This window comes from Macrotis lagotis, chromosome 1 (assembly GCF_037893015.1).
Source record: "Macrotis lagotis isolate mMagLag1 chromosome 1, bilby.v1.9.chrom.fasta, whole genome shotgun sequence".
Lineage (NCBI taxonomy): Eukaryota > Metazoa > Chordata > Mammalia > Peramelemorphia > Peramelidae > Macrotis > Macrotis lagotis.
Genome location: NC_133658.1, coordinates 865122958 through 865141640, shown reverse-complemented (window position 1 = coordinate 865141640; position 18683 = coordinate 865122958). Strand labels below are relative to the sequence as shown.

General features: G+C 53.6%; 4 protein-coding genes across 4 annotated transcripts; 2 read left to right on the top strand and 2 right to left on the bottom strand.

The window, feature by feature from the left end:
* Window positions 1-240: 240 nt before the first annotated feature.
* Window positions 241-4925, top strand: FAM110D (family with sequence similarity 110 member D). The gene is made up of 2 exons (XM_074218042.1): window positions 241-338; window positions 2947-4925. The coding sequence occupies exon 2, from the start codon at window positions 3014-3016 to the stop codon at window positions 3815-3817; it is 804 nt and encodes a 267-aa protein (XP_074074143.1). The 5' UTR covers window positions 241-338; window positions 2947-3013; the 3' UTR covers window positions 3818-4925.
* C1H1orf232 (chromosome 1 C1orf232 homolog) lies at window positions 4039-9045 on the bottom strand. The gene is made up of 4 exons (XM_074218043.1): window positions 8645-9045; window positions 6369-6452; window positions 6075-6172; window positions 4039-4973 (listed from the first exon to the last, which is right to left on the bottom strand). The coding sequence occupies exons 1-4, from the start codon at window positions 8726-8728 to the stop codon at window positions 4694-4696; spliced, it is 546 nt and encodes a 181-aa protein (XP_074074144.1). The 5' UTR covers window positions 8729-9045; the 3' UTR covers window positions 4039-4693.
* Window positions 9046-13322: 4277 nt separating this feature from the next.
* On the top strand, window positions 13323-14670 carry ZNF593 (zinc finger protein 593). The gene is given in 4 exon segments (XM_074191654.1): window positions 13323-13695; window positions 13697-13731; window positions 13999-14061; window positions 14380-14670. Coding segments are annotated over 4 exon segments (399 nt in total). The 5' UTR covers window positions 13323-13536; the 3' UTR covers window positions 14522-14670.
* A 229-nt stretch (window positions 14671-14899) lies between these two features.
* On the bottom strand, window positions 14900-15574 carry ZNF593OS (ZNF593 opposite strand). The gene is made up of 2 exons (XM_074191642.1): window positions 15530-15574; window positions 14900-15187 (listed from the first exon to the last, which is right to left on the bottom strand). Exons 1-2 carry the CDS (start codon window positions 15572-15574, stop codon window positions 15041-15043), a joined length of 192 nt encoding a protein of 63 aa, XP_074047743.1. The 3' UTR covers window positions 14900-15040.
* Window positions 15575-18683: the final 3109 nt, after the last annotated feature.

Below are 18683 nucleotides of genomic sequence, written 5' to 3'. Positions count from 1 at the left end.
TGGTAATATATAGAAATACTGATGATTTATGTTGATATCCTGCAACTTTGCTGAGTTGTGAATTATTAAATGGGTATTTTTGATTACACACTCCTAAGGTCCCTTCTGAGTTCTTGATCCGATTCTAAACAAGAGAAGGAAACAGCAGGGAAGGCAGGGGTTAATGGAGGCTGGGCTAGAGGAGAAGGAGGGGTTAATTCAAGGACTCTGAAGACCAAACCTTTCCTGCTGGGAGGGGAGTACGGGATGGGTTACTTGTTGCCTCAGTTAGCTCTGTGCTTCCAGTCTGCCTGTATCTGTCTGGTACCCCTGTTCCACTCCTAATCTCCTTCGGAGAGGTGAGAATCATACCCTGCCCACATTTCCTAGCAGCAGGACTACTGGACATTGTCTGGGAGATGGGGAGGCAGAGCTGCTGCCTAGTCAGGTCCAGTTTCTGGATGGATCTGGAGTAATGTGGAGCCTGGGGCTTTTAGATAACCCCTGTTACGCTATGTCTGCAGTTGGCTCTGGGGACAGAAGAAAGGACTGGCTGGAAGGAGAGGGAGTGGGCAAGCTATTTTTGGGTCCTGTGATTAAGAGGAGCTGGGAGTTTGGGGCTTTTAGCCTTAGAAGCTCCCTGGAGAGGTCTTGGAAGGGGAAGGGGAGATACATGTCTGCCCTGGTCAAATATCCTGGGTTCCAGGTGCCCGAACTCTTTTAGGGCCCCCCCCAAGATCAATCTTGGGTTTAGATTTTTTTGTATGTTTGTTGGTGCTGAACTGTGTCTGGCAGGCCCCTGTTACCCCCCTGCCCCCCAAGATCAGTCTTGGGTTTAGATTTGCTGTGTGTGTGCTGGTGCTGAACTGTGTGCTGGTGCTGACCCGTCTGGCAGCCCCCCCTTACCCCCTGCCCCCCAAGATCAGTCTTGGGTTTAGATTTGCTGTGTGTGTGCTGGTGCTGAACTGTGTGCTGGTGCTGAGCCGTCTGGCAGCCCCCCCTTACCCCCTGCCCCCCAAGATCAGTCTTGAGTTTAGATTTGCTGGGGCTCTGTGCTGGTGTTGAACTATATGCACAGCCCCCTCTCTTCATCCCACCCCCCAAGATCAATCTTGAGTTTACATTTGCTGGGTGTGTGTGTTGGTGCTGAATTGTGTCCTGTAACCTTCCCCTCCCCCAACTCACTCTGGGAGTGGGGGGGGTTGTTCCCTGTGAGTCTGAAGTGCCCTCTTTCTAATGCTGTGGGAATTAGAGACCGCTGGACTGGGAGGGCTTAACTTCCTGTCCCACTTCAGTTCATTGTCTGACACCCCCCAACCACTTGACTCTCTGCCCCCCCACCCTGTGTTTCTTTGTCTGCTCTGTATTTGTGTGAGTCCGCTTCCCTCCCTCCTCCCTCCCCTCCACCCACTGCTGGCTCTCCTGTTGGGGTCAGGGGCTGCCAGCTTTGAAGAGGGAAAGGTGGGGCAGCCGGAAGGGTGCTCGTGGAGCGGGGACACTCTCCCCATAGGCCCTGTTTGGGCTAGGAATCTTTCTTTTCCTGCCTCTCCCTTGCTACCCCCTCGATTCTCTAAGACTGATCTGCCCCCTCCTCTCCAAAGTTGGTGGTGAAGGGGCAGGATGTGAGGATCTGAAGCCTGTGGGTGGCCGGGTCCCTGTCCTGCTCTGGAGCCCAGGAAGCTGCTTCTGGACCTGTCAGGAATTGATTTACAGGCCCTCTGCCCAGCTGCCTTCCCCCTGCAAGAGCCCAAAGAGAAGCAGGGTGGCTGGGAGGTCAGATTAGGGGGTCACAGGGGTTCTGTGGTTCTCAGAGAGACAACAGGCTCTGAATGCATAACTTTAGGATGGGAACATGATGGAGGGGTTCCCAATTGAGTATAGGATCTCCAAGAGACTGCTAGCACAATGGATCCAGAAAAAGAAAAATGAGTTAGGGTAGTAAGGATGAATATTGGAGCTGGAGATGGATAGGATCTCCGTGGGACTGTTAGTACAAGGGATCCAGAAAGAGGAAAATGTGTTAGACTAACAGGGATAAAAATTGGAGATGAATAAGGAGAGCAGTAAGGGATGAATATGGGGAGGGGGATACAAGGTGCTAGGGAGGGTTTGGGGATGGAAGGATTTAGACCTAGAGAGGATCTTGTAGGTGAGGAAAATGAGTCTGAGCTAGGGGCTTCACTTCCAACAGGAAAGAGATATGGGATATGATGTCTAAACAGGAAAACCATTTACCCCTTGGCTGGAGTGAGGAAGAATGAGGAGTCTGTCTAGAGGCAGGAGACTGTACGAGTTGACCCTGGTGAACTGCTCTCCTCCCCTCCTTCAAATGGCCAGGAAGGGCCAGCTATGATTACCACAGGCTCCCGCCCTGTGGTCACATCCTGGACCTCAGCAGAGGCGAGAAGCTACAGGCGGGAGGCAGGAGGGGCCTGGCTGGGCCTGGGAGCCTGGATGGACAGCTTTGTCTTGGCCTCTGGAGCTTTGGGGTTGGGAAGAGGTATTTTTTCCGGTTGAAGCCACTTTCGGGATTTGGGCTGGGTCAGGCCTTGGAGGATGGGAGCTGTCTCTCCTTTTTGATTCCCACTGAGCCCAAGCCTTCCACCCAGCTCAGGAATGTGCCCCCGATGACCTGGAAAGACCCTGCTTGGTGTGGGGTGTCTGGAAGGAGTCAGGGTGGTCTAGATCCCTAGTCACCTGGCCCAGGATCAATGTCTGGGCACCCTAGCTTTTTTAGCCTGTCTCCGACTTCCTGTTTTTAGAGGGGGCAGGATAGGAGATGCCACTGGAAAGTCTTGGAAAAAACCAGGTTCTAACCTTGGCTCTGCCATTGACTCACTTGGGCAGAATCACTTGGCTTGGGTTAAATGAGGCATTTTTCTATCTCCCCATGCTGCTCTCTTTTGGAGTTTAGAAGTGTAAGCTGCCATATCTGCCACTTGATAGAACCTTTTGTCTTTCTCATAGGCCTGAACGAGGGGCACTGTTCATCTCTGGTGGCCCATGGGGCATTGCTCACCCCTTCCCTGCTGAGATGCATTCCACTTCACTGACCACCCAATCCCCCACCCGGACCCCCAGCGCCGTAGAAAGGTTAGAGGCAGACAAGGCCAAGTATGTCAAGACCCAGCAGGTGATCGCCCGGCGCCAGGAGCCAGCCCTTCGAGGGGGAGCAGGGCCTCTGACCCCTCACTCCTGCAATGAGCTGGAGTCCCCACCCTCACCAAGGCCCCTTGGACCAGCTCGAAGAGGTAGCGGCAAGCGGCTTCTGAGGCCTGACTCGCTTATCATCTATCGGCAGAAGAGGGACTGCAAAGCAGTAAATAAGGAAAATGCCAAGGGGCAGAGCCTGGTGCGACGCCTCTTCCAGGGGGCCTCTCCCGATTCTCCCAGAACCCCCAGTCCAGTGGAGCGTGTGGCCCCAGTGACCCGAGCAGGATGGGCCACAGGTGGGAAAGGCCCAGGAACCTCCCAACCCACATCTCCTGAGTCGGGCAAGAGAGCCCTTTGTCCCACATGCTCCCTGCCCCTGTCTGAAAAAGAACGTTTCTTCAATTACTGTGGGTTGGAGCGGGCACTGGTAGAGGTGCTGGGTGCAGAGAGATTCTCACCTAAGACCTGGGAGACAGATGCCAGTCCTCCACTGGGCCGGCCAAGCTCTGAGGGTGGCAGTGAGTGGGATTCAAGTGGGGGTGATGGTGGCGGTGGAGACTCTGAGGTGGGCATGTCTAGAGATGGGCAACCCCCTGTATCTGTGGTGGAACGAAACGCCAGGGTCATCAAGTGGCTCTATGGGTGCCAGCGGGCTCAGGCACCCCCCCTGGAGTCAGAAGTATGAGTGGGTGGGAAGGGAAGGAACCAGTGGGCATAGGAGCTGGGCTCTTTCCTGACCATTGGAGGCCCTGAGAGTCATGGGAGGGGGCACTGTCTTTGGGAAGGCATTGATGCCCCAGGTCTAAGCTCTGGCCAAGGGGGCAGGACCCAGGTTGGAGTAATTGGGGAGCCCCTGTGGAGGCTTGATCTAGGGAATGGGAGGAGATGGGATAGGGTATTGGGGCTGTGTCCGGGAGACATGCTGAATAAAATAGACTTTATTTAAGTCTGGTTCTGTTTTGGGGGAGAGGGCATGATGGATGTAGGGTGAAAAAGAAGTTGCTGAGGATCCCAGAATTCATGTCTAATCCACTCAGGAAGAGATGGGGGGGGCGATAATGATGATGATGATAGAGTACATTTGTATATTGAATTAAGGTTTCAAAGTGCTGCATATACATAATCTCACTTGTTGATAGAATCTCACTATATAATGAGAGGGTGGCAGGCTATTCCTCTTTGACTTTCGGGGTGGGGGGAGCAGGGAGGAGAAATGAAGGAGAGGGGATAGCTGGATATCTTTCCCCAAATCTGCCAAAGGAGCTTCATCCTGAAGTTTAAGCCTAAACCCTGTAATTGCCCTCAGCCCTATCTAGGAAGGAGATGGACCTTTCCTCTCCACGTGTCCTTTTGTTACAGGTGCTTGGGGAGGTTTAAGGCTAAGGAAGGAGAAACTATCTGCCTGGGATGGGAGGTCATTATGAGTATCCATGAACCCCCATCCCAGCACCTCATCCACACCTTGTTTTGGGGCCCTGGGGAGGGGACAGAAGCATCAGGTCCTAGAGGACCTCTGATGGGATGGGTGTAAATAGGAGGGGGCATAGGTGTTGGGGGACATCTAATCTCCTTTGGGGGCGGCTTTGCTGCGCATCTCAGCCAGTTTGTTGGTTAGGAAGCCCCACTTGAAGCCAGCGGCTGGGTCAGGCTCTGTTCGGTCCTCAGCTCCATCCTCCTGGTCTGGCTCAGCTGCCCCTTCACCCCTGAGCATGGCCTCCGCTGCAGCCTCGGCCTCCTGTGGGGGCTGCTGCTGTTGCTGCTGCTGCCATCTGCTGGCAAAGGCATCCCAGAAGCCTGGTCCCTTGGGGGCATCCTCCGTGGGGGGCGGTGCTGCTAGGGGGCTGCAGGGGAAAGAAAGGCTGTGTGGGTAAAGTGAAAATGTGCCAGTGGGAGACAGGATGTAGGGAGAAGGGGAAGAGAAATAAAGAATCCTAGAATCTGATTTGGAGCTGGAAGAAACTTTATTTTGCATATGAAGAAACTGAGACCCAGAGATATTGAATGACTTGCCCAGGGCCACATAGCTACTTAATATTTGAGGCAGAAATTAAACCCAAATCTTCCTGTTTCCAAATTTAATGTCTTACTCTTTTGTAGAGGGAAGAACTAGGTGGTCACTGAGATGCCTTCTGTGATTTTGTGATGGGGTGTGAGGAGGAGAGAGGAGAGAGGAGAGAGGAGTGGGGAGTGAGTGTCAAAGGAAAGGGGTCTTTGCGGACAGAGCAGGAAGAGAAGAGTATTTGAAGGGAGAGAGGGTTAAGGGGGACTCGGAGATGGAGGTGTTACAGCCCAGGAGAAGAGAACATGATGGGGAAGGGCAGAATGGGTTAGGGTTAAAGGAGTGGAGCATTAGTTGGGTGAAGACTAATAGGGACGGGTCTGAAGAGGGAGGCAGGGATATCTCTGTGGGGAGAGATGGGGACTGGGTTTGGGGGGCAGCTGAGATGAGGATGGTTGCGGAGGTATAGGATGGTGTGTGTGTGTGTGTGTGTGTGTGTGTCTAGGAGGAGCCGTTTGTGAGACTGAGCTGGGTCTGTGTCCAAGGATGGACAGATGTTGACAGAGGCCTCCAGTGGATCTATCCCTTGGTCCTGGACTTATTGGCCCTTTTCTAGGTGTCTGAGGGAAAAGGCTGCCCAGCCGGACTTCAGCAGGCCGCCCCTCAGCAAGGATAAACAGTGGAATGAGCTTCCCAAGAGCAGCCATCCACTTGCTACTCGGAGAGAAAATAACAAACATGCACCCAGGCTTGGGCCAGGCCTCATAGACATAATCATAAGCACAGAGAAACAGGGTAGATCAGTCCCAAATCCAGACTCAGGCAAGACTGGACAGGACAATGAAGGAAGAAGCTGAGGTGCAGTCTCCCTTCTGCCCACCCCCAGCCTGAGATCAGGAGATGTATGGCCCAGACATCCACCCAATTCCCAACCCCCTCCTACTGGTCAGCACAGGGTTCTGAAGGCAACAGCTTGTCCTCATCTTCTTTGTTGAACAAAGATGACATTGTCCTCCAGCCTTTCACCCCAGCACCTTGGACCTGGGGGATGATGGAAGGCAATAAAAGAAGTACCAGCCACAAATGGCCTCCCCACACAAAATCAGGTTCCTTCCCTAGCTTTTCCTTCTCTTCCTTTCCCTGGCCTTCTCTTTCCCCCCTCCCCTCCCCTCCCCTGCCCTTCCCTCCCTTTCCCTAGATGGATGGAAGCTCTGCTCCCTGAGCTGGGCAGCCTCACCCTTCGGGCTAGCTGGGACACGGGGTTGCTGGCCTCTTCCGTCAGCTGCACATCCTCCTGCTCAGCTAGCACTGGACTCTCTGTCTGTGACACAAGCCACAAACCCAATTGTGAGAGGGGGACCCCCCACATACAGTCCTATCTTACCTCTCCTCCCCCTGCTCCTCAATCTTACACATGCTTGTCTTCCCCTCACAATCCTAGCTCCAAAAGTCCATTTCTTCCTCTCATACATCCATGTCCTGCCCCGCCAGGGCCCCATCTGTGCTCACAGCTGTGTCCCCCTCCCACACCTTCCCTTCCCATTCTGTCACCTCATCTCTCCCCTCATATACCACAACACACAGACCATTCCCCTGCATCCTCTACCTTTGCCTCCCTCTCCTACATACCTTACCCCACTGCAGTAGACACACAGGGACAGATACTAGATTATCCCCAGTTTATGTTGTCCAAGGTGTCCCAAGTGTCTTAGTACAATTTTAAGCTTTCATAAACTTAAGACTTTTTTTTGCTACAGTCACCCTGTATATATCTTGTTTGTGAATAATTGTTTACATGTTGTCTCCTCCTTTAGACTAAGAGCTCCTTGAGGGCAGGGACTATCTTTTACTTTTCTTCTCTTCCCCAGCATTTAGCAAAAACACACTGCTTGATTGTGTGTCTGACTCTTTGTGACCCCCATTTGGGTTTGCTTACTTTTTATTTTATTTATTTTTTTTAGCAAAGATTCTGGGGTGGTTTGCCATTTCCTTCTTCAGCTCATTTTACAGATGAGGAAATGGAGACAAAGTTAAGTGACTTGCTCAGGGTCACACAGCTAGGTGGATCAACATTCTCTTCTTCAACTCATTTTACAAGGAAGGACACTGAGGCAAGGTGATGCAGGATGAAGTGACTTGTCCAGGGTCACACAGCTAGTAAGTATCTGAGACCAGATTTGAACTCAGGAAGAGGCACACAACTAATGTCAGAAGGAAAACTAGAACCCAAGTCTTCTGATTTAAAAATTCATGCAGAGGTTTCCCCTCTGTCCATTTGCAATTGGTTCACAGATACTTACTTGCCTAGCTCCACCCCAGATAAATCCAGATTCCACATGAAGCTTTCACTGTTCTTCCCCCATTACAGGGTAGCATCCTATTTTTACCCAGGATCCCTTTATGCTTTCCAAGCAATGGCAAGCTTGGACCCCTCCCCTAGAAACATTCTTGACGAGACAAGATTTATGGGAGACCATGGACAAAAATCACGCAGGAGGCATGAGTTGTTGAAGGGAGTGCCCACATCGGTGAGATAATATGTCCACAGGAGGACTGGAGTGTCCCATCTCTGATATCAGGACAAATAGTCTGGGTCAGAGCTTAATTAGAAACTAAAGGTACACCTGGTCTCTGTTATCGCCATCTGATGTTCTTCCAAGTCAAATCTGGCACCTATCCCAAGTCCCCTGGGAAGACACCTGTCTCCTTGGGGCCCAAGATCCCTCTCTCCTCACTGCCTGTTCCCTTTCCATCTTTGCCTTTCTCCCTATTTCCTGCTTTCTCCTCATTCTCTTGTCTTACACCTGTTTCCTCTCCTTAGTTCCCTTCTGGCCCTTTTCCAAATCCTTTTGTTACAGAATGTCAGAGCTGGAAGGGCCCTTAGAACATGGAATACCAGAACTGAAAAGAGACCTTAGAACATAGAATGTCAGAGCTGGGAGGACCCCTAGAAAAATGAATGCCAAAGCTAGAATAGAACTGAGAACAATGAGAGCGACCTAAGACTCTCTAGCCCTGGATTTGCAGACTTCAGATCTTAGGTACCCCTTGCCATCTTAAAAATTATTGTGGACTGTCCACAACATATTTTTGTGTATGTGGGTTATCTGTGTCACTATTTCTATATTACAAATGAAAACATCTTTGTATTATAACAATAGTTTTGACTTTGTGTACCTCCCAGAAGGCTCTTGGAGACCCCCAAGGTTCTGGTGCCACACTTTGAGAACTTCTGGTCTGGTTCCCCTCCCTTTTAGACAAAGCTCAGTAGCTGGTATAGTAGACACATAATAAAAGGCATTAATATCATTAACTCTGACCAAGCCAGAGGTAGTCAGGCTTGCTTAAGCTCACACAGCAGGTGAATAGCCAAGTCAGGAATCAAAGTCGCAGTCCACTGTCCTTTCCACAGCATCACTAGCTTCCTTTCCCCCATGTTCCTCCCCAACCCTTCCCTATCACCTTTGCCCCCTCCCCAGACTATGCCACCTGTTAGGTGCTAGGGTCACCCACCTCTTCTGATAGCTCTTCCCCGGACTCTCCGCCCAGGGTCTGCAGTACCTTTGACTTGTAGGTCTTCCAAAAGGCCTGGTTCATGGCTGTAGGGGCACTGTCCAGGCACAGGATGGTGAAGGCTCAGTGGGTACCAGTGTCCATCTCACTAGGCCACTTAGCTGGGCCTGGCTCTTGCCCTCTGGGATCAGGTGACATCATTAAAGATAAACCAGCTTTCCTTGCCTGGCCCAGGGCCCTGGGGGCAGGAATCTGATCTGCAGGAATCCAAGGTGGGGGTAGGGACCCCTACCTTCCTTCTATTCAACCATGGGAGCTGAAGGGCCCAAGATGGCTCAAGGCTCCTTCTCATCCCTCAAGGAAGGGTCAGGAGAAACTGTCCCCTAATTCTTCCCATTCACCCACCCCCAGGACAAGAGCAACAACTCTGCTTGAAAAAAATCCAACCTGATGGTTATAGATACACTTTTTGCATCCTCAGTGGGGTCCTGTCTATTGCCCCTGCTTAGCCTTACGGACCTGGCTGATATTTGGAGATGGGGCTCCAGGTAAGCCCCTCAGCCCCGGAGCCCCCAAGGCCCTGGTCTCATATTTCACAGCATTGTCTGGAACCAAACCGTAACTGATTCTCCCTTCCTGGAGTGGGGACACTCAGCCCTGTGACCCTGTCTCCTGGCAACCAGCTCCAAATAGCCCAAGTCCCTGAATTATTGCTGAGTCCCTGACTGCAGCTTACTACAGCTTTGGTTTCTCCCAGTCTAGGAGGAACTGGGCCCTGGGGACACAGGGCTGGAGCCAGTGAGGCTCTTTCCCCCAGCCCCCCATCCCATCCTTTCTTCCCTAACCCTTGTCTTCCAAGTTGGGACTGATACATGAGGCAGACCTCATCCCTGGAAACATTCAGCTCCTGGGGCTCCAGGGAGGGATTCTCCCATGAGAATTCTCCTCCCCCTTATCCTGGCTGAGACCAAGGTCACCCTCCCCCACATCTCATTTACCCTGAACATTTCAGGGGGGCCATCCCTGTGTACCATTAGCCTACAACTCCTACACAAGCATAAGGTAGAAGACTTAGACAACTCGTTATGGGAAAAACCCCTGGGGATCTTCATGGACTTCAAACTTTCCAATGCCTGGACCGTGTCCCATTCAATTCAATAAACCTGAATAAAGCACCTGAGTCTGGAGCAAGGCTGGGGGCTTGGAATTGGGGGGGGGGGGGCGGGGAACAGGACAATCCAGGCCTTCCCTTTAAGTATATTACAGTCTGATAGCCTAACTTGGCCGGGGGGATGGCAACTAACTGTAATTAAGAGGGGGAGGGGACAATTCTACTTGATCTCTCCCCTGATGAGACCATATCTTGAATTGGGGAGGTGATGCCATGACAAGCACATGAATTGGTTTGGAATGGGGGAGGGGAGTACTGTACTAAGTCCTCAGCCTCACTTTCCCTCCAGAACCATCTGGTCCAGTGGTCAAATATGGATCAGGACGACTGGATGAGAAACCATCAAGTTAAGATACTTATCCAGGATCACACAGTATCAAGTCTCTGGGGTCAGATTTGAACTCACTGACTTCCAGGACTTCAGAGACGCTTCCCACTGTGTCAGTTAGCTGCCCTAGGGTGACTAGGTGGAGCAGTGGACAGACATTGGTCCTGGAAACACTTACTAGCTGTGTGACTCTGGGTAAGTCACTTAACCCTGGTTGTCCCCTACCCATCCAAGGGCAGCTGCAGTGAATAAGCAATGGCCCTGGAGATAGGAAAACCTGATTTTAAATCTGGCTATGTGACTCTGGACAAGTCACTTAACCCTGCATCCAGGACCATCTCCACTCATTCTGATCCATATCTGGCCACTGGACCCAGATGGCTCTGGAGGAAAAAGTGAGGCTGTTGAGTTAGCACAGCCTTACCTCCCGCACTCTCAAATTCAATTCACTTGCAATGGCATGGTATCACCTCCCTGATGTCATGATCTCCAAGAACAAAAGACAAACAAACAACAACGTCTTCAGTAACAAGTTATGAGAAAGACCTTGGCTTAGTCTTTATCTTACCAGCACACCTAGCCGTGTGTGTGTGTGTGTGTGTGTGTGTGTGTGTGTGTGTGTGTATCAGAGAATTTAAGTGTGCTAAGGGATCTTGATGACCTAGGCAACTAGTCCAACCCAGACCTAGAACAACATACCAAGCAAGTGGGCATCTACCCTCTTCTCAACCCCTCCCACTCCAGGGGGCCATTGGACTTAGGGACAAAGTCAATACAAATGGGTTTTGAGCTGGGAATTCTCTCCACAGAGGCATTTCATAACCCACAGGCCATTCCAAGAAGCTCTGAGTGCCTGGGTGATGAGTCCAAGGTCATGAAACTAAGAAGTAAGTGAAGCAGAATTGAAAGTTAGGGCTTTCCTAGGGCTTAGTATACAATGTTTAGTAAGTATTTTTAAAATTCATTCATTCATTTCTGACCACAAGTCCTGCACTCTTTACTGAAGGTCATTTTTCTCTGGGTCTCACTTATATATAGCAGACCTTAATAAATGTTAGTTGGATTGAATTAAGTTGGGCCTGTTGGGGGGCAGATTTTAATCAGAAAGGTAGATTTGCTGGAACAGGAGCAGACAGGAAGGGCTCCAGGCTGGTAAAGCACCAGGAGTGACTAGTTCATCCTTATCTCCTTCCACATCCCTCCCCCCATTATCTGTGTTCATTCCCTCGGTAAGTCCTAGATATCTGAGCAGGCAGTACTTGTTACAGTCCCAGCTCACATATTCCAGGGGGCGAAGCTGCCAGACAGTGCCCTGGACAATACATTGCATCTGACTTGCTGATCTGCGTTTTCTGCGGGACTTTCTTCCTTAGGACTTCTATATGATAATAGCTAGCATTATAGTTGGAGTTGCATTTTATAACTGTTATCTCCTGGGAGGTAGGGGGACTTATTATTCTCCCTTTTACAGATGAGGAAACTGAGGCAGGTAGAGGTTACTAAGGTACTAAATGTCTGAGACCAGATTTGCATCCAATTCCAGGCCCTATCCAAAGGGTCACCCAGCAGGTGGAACCACAGGTCTGGTCTTTGCTGCCTCTCCCTTTCCTGCTTCCAGTCCCATCCTCCGTCCAGCCACTAGAGTGATGTTCCTAAAGAACCGGTGCTCATGTCACCCACCATTCAGTCAACTTCGGTGGGCCTCCAGGACCACTCTGGCTCCCAGGCTCCCTTCACTTCCCCACCCACCCACCTTGGGCGCTCCATGCACCCGCTGGGCCCCAGCATGACCGCCCTCCTTCATGCCCTTGCAGCCTCCCCTGGCTGGCTTCCCCGAAGCCCTCCGCAACCCTCCTCTCAGTTCTGGTGCCTTCCTTGTGTTAATGATCTCCTGCTGTGGCACATCTGGAGCCAGGAGGACTGGAGTTCAAATCCGACCTCAGACACTCTCTAGCGGTGTGACCCCTCCCAAACAAGCAGACAAGACAACGGGTGTAGCTGTGTGTGTGTGTGTGTGTGTGTGTGTGTGTGTCCGTGGGCCTGTGTACGCGCGCGCGCGTGTGTGTATGTGTGTGCATGTGACTGTGTGTCTCTGTGTGTGCACGTGTGTCTGCGTGTGTGTCCGTGTGTTTGTGTGTCCGTGTGTGTGCGCGCGCGGGCGTGTGTGTGTGTGTGGGGGGGTCTGTCCCACCAGAGTGGAAGCTCTTTGGGGGGCGGGACTGTCCTTTGCCCCTTTTGTGTTCCCAGTGCTCACAGACGCCCGGGCCGCAGAAGGTGCTTAACGAAAGTTGATTGATTGATTGATTGATTGGCTGGTCGGCTGCAGGCGGGGCTCCCTGCCCTCTGTCTCCTCAGAACCCACACGAATCGGCAGAGATGGCCGATCGCTGCCGGGCGGGGCCGGGCCGGGCCGGGGGCGGGGAGCGAGAGCCCGCCGGTCCGCCAGGGGGCGCCCGCGCGGCGCCGCCCTGGGGCCCCGCCCCGCTCCGCGTGGTGCCCGGCCGGAAGCCCCGGGCCCGGCCCCACGCTCCTCGGCCCCGGCCCCGCGCTCAGCCCCGGGCCCGGCCCCACGCTCCTCGGCCCCGGCCCCGCACTCAGCCCCGGCCCCGGCCCGGCCCCACGCTCCTCGGCCCCAGCCCCGCGCTCAGCCCCGGGCCCGGCCCCACGCTCCTCGGCCCCGGCCCCGCACTCAGCCCCGGCCCGGCCCCACGCTCCTCGGCCCCGGCCCCGCGCTCAGCCCCGGGCCCGGCCCCACGCTCCTCGGCCCCGGCCCCGCACTCAGCCCCGGCCCCGGCCCCGCACTCAGCCCCGGGCCCGGCCCCACGCTCCTCGGCCCCGGCCCCGCGCTCAGCCCCGGCCCCGGCCCCGGCCCCACGCTCCTCGGCCCCACACTCGGCCCCGGCCCCGCACTCAGCCCCGGCCCCGGCCCGGCCCCACGCTCCTCGGCCCCGGCCCCGCACTCAGCCCCGGGCCCGGCCCCGCGCTCCTCGGCCCCGGCCCCGCGCTCAGCCCCGGCCCGGCCCCACGCTCCTCGGCCCCGGCCCCACGCTCCTCGGCCCCGGCCCCACGCTCCTCGGCCCCGGCCCCGCACTCAGCCCCGGCCCGGCCCCGCGCTCCTCGGCCCCGGCCCCGCGCTCCTCGGCCCCGGCCCCGCACTCAGCCCCGGCCCCGGCTCCGCACTCAGCCCCGGCCCGGCCCCACGCTCCTCGGCCCCCGCCCCGCACTCGGCCCCGGCCCGGCCCCGCGCTCCTCGGCCCCGGCCCCGCACTCAGCCCCGGCCCGGCCCCGCGCTCCTCGGCCCCGCACTCAGCCCCGGCCCCGGCCCCGCGCTCCTCGGCCCCGGCCCCGCGCTCAGCCCCGGCCCGGCCCCGCGCTCCCCGGCCCCGCCAGGCCATGGGCCGCTCCCGCCGCACCGGCGCGCACCGCGCGCACTCCCTGGGCCGCCAGCTGAAGGCCAAGCGGCGGCGGCCGGACCTGGACCAGATCCACCGGGACCTGCGGCCCGACGCCGCCCGCCGGCCCCGGCCCGACGCCGAGCCGGACCCCGACCTGCCCGGGGGGCGGCCTCCACCGCTGCTTGGCCTGCGCGTGAGCCCGGGGGGCGGGGAAGTGGGGGCCCGGGGTTCGGTGCAGGGGGTTATCGAGGACCCGGACGGAAGCTTGGGGAGACAGAGCCGGGGCCGGAGGCTTTGGGGGCGAGGGGAGGCCGGGAGGAGGGAGAGGAAGCTGGGAGGCCGAAGGTCAAGTGTTGAGGCCGCGGACTGGAGGGGATGCCCCACTCCCCAGTCTTCTCCTCAGGTGGGGGGGGAGAAGGGCCCTGCACCCCCACCTCACTCCACCCCCCCCCACCCCCAGGAGGTACTTCATTGATGCCGCCAGCCTGAAGAACCACTTGAAGTCTAAAGATCACAAAAAAAGGTGAGAGGCCGACTGGGTGGCCCCTCCACTGTTGTAAGACCCCCTTAACCTCCTCCCCGGCCCTTCACCTCTTCTCACCTTCACCTTCCCCCCCCACAGCATTTCTTCTTTCTCCCACCTCTTCCTCTTACATCTTCCCCCCCAAAGTATTGGGGTTAAGTGGCTTGCCCAAGGCCACACAGCCAGGTAATCAGTAAGTGTCTCAGGCTGGATTTGAACCCAGGGACTCCTGACTCCAGGACCAATGCTTTATCCACTGTGCCACCTAGCTAGCCCCCCCCAAACCCTTCTTTAACCCTGGTCTCTTTTTTCCTACAGGCTAAAGCAACTGAGAGTAGAACCCTACAGTCAGGAAGAAGCAGAGCGAGCAGCAGGCATGGGCTCTTATGTGCCCCCCAAGTGGTTGGCAGCACCTACAGATGTGTCCACTGCAACTTCTGATATGGAGGTGGCCAGCTGATGCTGCCCCAAAGCAAAGCAAACCACTATTGGACAGAACCTAACACTGGACTGGCTGGACTGACTCTTTCCCCCAACACTTTCCCAATAAAGGAGCTGAGCTGCTGTGTCTCCATCCTATGTCTGATTTTCTCTGCTTGCCTAGCACATTCCCCCGGGAGCTCCGGAATCCCCAGAGCCCAAGACTTCTGTGCTTGCCCACAGGCTGGGCCACCCGCTGAACCCTGAGGTCAAGAAAATGAAAACCCTTCCCTCCCTGTTACTTTGCTTTGGATTCATGTCACCATTGGAGCCCCAGTAATGGCGAATCTTCTGCATTTGCATCTTGCAGTTCTCAAGGTTTATTCCTTCCAGCCTAGGTCAGCATGATTGCGCTCTGTTCCCCATCCCCTTCCCCAGCCTGCTGGGGCCACCATCTGATGGGGAGAAGGAAGTGGGGTGGTAGAAAGACAGGAAAAGTTCCTCCTTTGGAAACTGACAGGTGGATGCCCCCCCCAGACCTCCAGGGTTCCCTGCCCTGTCATGGGGTTTTGGGGGATTTTCCTTGATCGATCAGTTGCCGTACACTGTAGAAGGAGACTCCAAGGCCGAGCACAGCCAGCAGTGTGGCCAGGGCCCCCATCAGTTGGTTCCGAGGCTCAACCTCCAGGTCCCCAGCCACTTGCATCTGGGGAACAGGGTAGAAAGGGAGCGGGATTGGAAGAGGGGAACAGCCAGGAAGTCCATCAGATTCCTAGGGTGTTCCCTCTGGCCCAATGGATCCAGCCTGGGGAGATTGGGAGGGGAGGTGTGCCCCAGAGAAAGGATGGGGCTGGGAAGGGCAGGAGGGTGGCCTCCCTCCCAGGGACATTCCATCACGATGCTCTCTCGCATCAGTGCTGCAGGGCTAGCATGCGGGGCCCAGCTGCCAGGCGGCCTGCAACGTGCCTGGCTGGCTCCTACTGTGGCGGGTTGGGGGTAGAGGAAAAGGGATTCTGAAATGTTTTGGGGAGGAAATGGGAGAGTTTACCTCTAGCCTTCGAAAATAGCTAGGGGTCAGTCGTCCAAAGCGCATGGCTGGCCCAGGCCCGGGGGGCACGGGGAGGAGGCGGCTATGGCTTCCTGGTGGCCGTCTGGTAAGGGCAGGAAGGGAATGAAACCTGGTTGGCATTTCCATGGCCACTGACTAGAAATTGGGTCAGGGGGAGGGGAGGAGCTCTTCGGGCTACATCTTGCTATGTACCCATCTCTTCTCCGCCCCATCCCCATGTCCCAATACTTGCACAGTCTCCCTCACTTCCTTCTTCCAGGGTGCTCAGCCCCATATCTTCCCCAACCCTCCTCCGTACCCCTTACCATCTTTTCATCTCCCCCCAACCCAAAGGCATGGATGCCTGGAGAGGATGCTCACCTTCCGCTTGCCCGCCCACGACTCCCAGGCAGCTGAGGCGGAAGGGGGCCCTTTAAGTCAGGTCCCCTCCCCTTGCTGGGTCATCCTGGGCGGCAGCTGTCAAGATATATCAGCATCAGACTGGAATCAGGCCTTTATGCCCACCCCACTTCCTGCCATGGAGGCGGGCACCTGGATACAGGGAGGAAGGCCTTCCACTGGCGGGAACACTTCCTTGATCCTGCCTGTGCTGGTGTCCTGGACCTCCGTTGGGTGGGGCAATGGAACATCCAAGCTCCCCAAGAGGCAGCTGGCAGTGATGCAGTGGAAGGAAACTCAGGATCTGGAGTCAGAGGTTCGGACCCCATCTTTGACACTGTGGTGTAGATGCAGACCCTCTCTGTCCCCTCTCCTTGACTAATCAGTTCCTTCATTTTCTCTCCTATTCTTCTAAACCTGCAATCTGGCTTTTGACTTCACCTTTCAACCTAGCCTGCTTGCTCCAAAGTTAGCAGTCATCTTGCCCCATCCAATAGCCTTTTCTCACTTCCTGTCTATCTTAACCTCTCTTCTGCTGTCTTGATAGTGGCCATCACCTCCCAGGTACTGTCTTCTCTAGGTTTTTCTGCTTGTCCAATTGCTTCTCAACCTCCTTTGCCGATTCCTCATTCCCATCATACCCTCTAACTATGGTTGTCCCCCGAGGCAGAGCCTCTTTTACTCTGTACCCTCATTTGGTGTTCCCCTTAGTTCCCATGGGTTATCTTTATGGAACCAATTTTCAAATTTATACACAGCTCTTGTCTCTAAAGAGACCATCGAGTATCTCACACCGCATGTTTCATAAGCAGCCAAAACTCAGTATGTCCAAAATGATTCCTTAAAAATCTTCCTCTGGGGTGGCTAGGTGGCGCAGTGGACAGAGCACTAGCCCTGGAGTCAGGAGTCCCTCGGTTCAAATCCAGCCTCAGACACTTAATAATTACCTAGCCGTGTGGCCTTGGGAAAGCCATTTAACCTCATTTCCTTGCAAAAACTTAAAAAAAAAATCTTCCACCTTTCTCCCAGTCAAAAATCTGTATTCTTCTCTACTCATTCTACATAACAGTCACAAAATCTTGTTTTTACCTTCACTACCCCTCTGGAAGAATCCCTTCCTCTCCACTCATATTGCCACAGCCATAGCTGAGTTCAGGCCCTCAGCACTTCTCTCCTACAGTGGCCTTCAAATTGGGCTCCCATCCCAATCCATTCCCTCATCTAAAACGAACAACTGATCACCCCACTAATGAGCTCTTGTGGCTCCCTATTAATTCCTGGATCAAATAAAAAAAACCATAACAGTCCGTTCTTATCTTTTCAGCGTTCTTACACCTTACTCTTCCCCATCTATATCCACTTACAAACCAGAAGTCTGGTCATAACCTCTTGAACTACTCTTCCCACCCCTTGACCTTTGCTTTGGCTGTGTCCCCCTCCCCTATACCTGCTATGTTTTGCCCCCTCACTTCTGCTTCTTAGTGTCTCTGGCTTCCATCAAGACTCAACCCAAGTTTTAACTTCTCTTGGAGCCCTTTCCTGGTTCCCTTAGTTACTGATGCTGTACCCTTTCAGATTACATTCCATCTTTTCCCTATATATATCTTTCAGGTATCCATTAGAATGAAGCTACTTAAAAACTAGCACTGTGAAGGTAGTTTATTTTTTATTTTTTTCCTTTCTTTGCAACTCCAGTGGTTAGTACAGTTCCTTGCGTGAAGTGAATACTTACTGGCTGATTTCCAAATTTGTTCAATTCAAACCTCATTTTACAGAAGAGGAAATAAGTCCAGAAAAGGGAAATTACTTGCCTAAGACCACCTGAGGGTTTGAACTTGGATCTCTTGATTGCACATCCTGCTCTTTCCTTATATCACAGCCTCTCTCCCTTAATAAATGCTGAATTGAATTTTTTTCCTAACTAGATTGGTAAATACAGAACAGCCCTTGCTTTAGAAAGGAGAGGAAATTCGTTTTTTGGACCAAGTTAAGTCTAGAGTCCCTATTTCTATTGTGCTTTTAGGCATAGAAAGCTGCTTCAAACACTCAACCCAAGCTATAGTAGCTACAGAAACATCCCCATTCTATGAAGGAGGAAGACAGCATCATTTGCCAGGGACCTGCATGCCTGACATTATTCTTTTCACCTGAATTGATCAACAATCCAAAAGCTAGGGATTTATCTTTCTACACTGTCCATACTGTCTGGGGCCAGGGGGAAAAACAGCAGGAGCTTGAAAAGGTTAGCTCTTCTAAGTCTTGGCTCATGTCCATTCCTTGAAAAGACAGTTGTTGGTCTCCACTCCCCATATTTAGTGTATGAAATTCAGATACCTGGAAAATGTCATCTAGGTCATAACCACCCCCCCCCTTCGTTTTCGAGATGAAGCCCAGAGAATAGACACAAGTCAGAATCAAGTATGATTTGAACCCAGGAGTTTGGGGATCAATCCACTGTCTCAACACCTGGTGTTTACATTCTGGGTCACCCTACTCTGGGAATCTTAGTGAGTCACGGACCTCTTTGACATCTTGGAGAACCAGAATGGGTTTAAAAGCATAAGTTAAATTCTCCAAGCTCACAGGATTATTCTGAAATGTATGTTAACAAACATCTTTTAATTTCCCAGAGCCTCTGTCCTGGTAGAATGTAAGGCCCACCATAAGGGATTTTTCACTTTCTGTTATGGTTTCTGTGATTAGGGGAACATTTTTGTCTCCTGTAGACGGTGATTTCCTTGGTGAGGTTTATTTC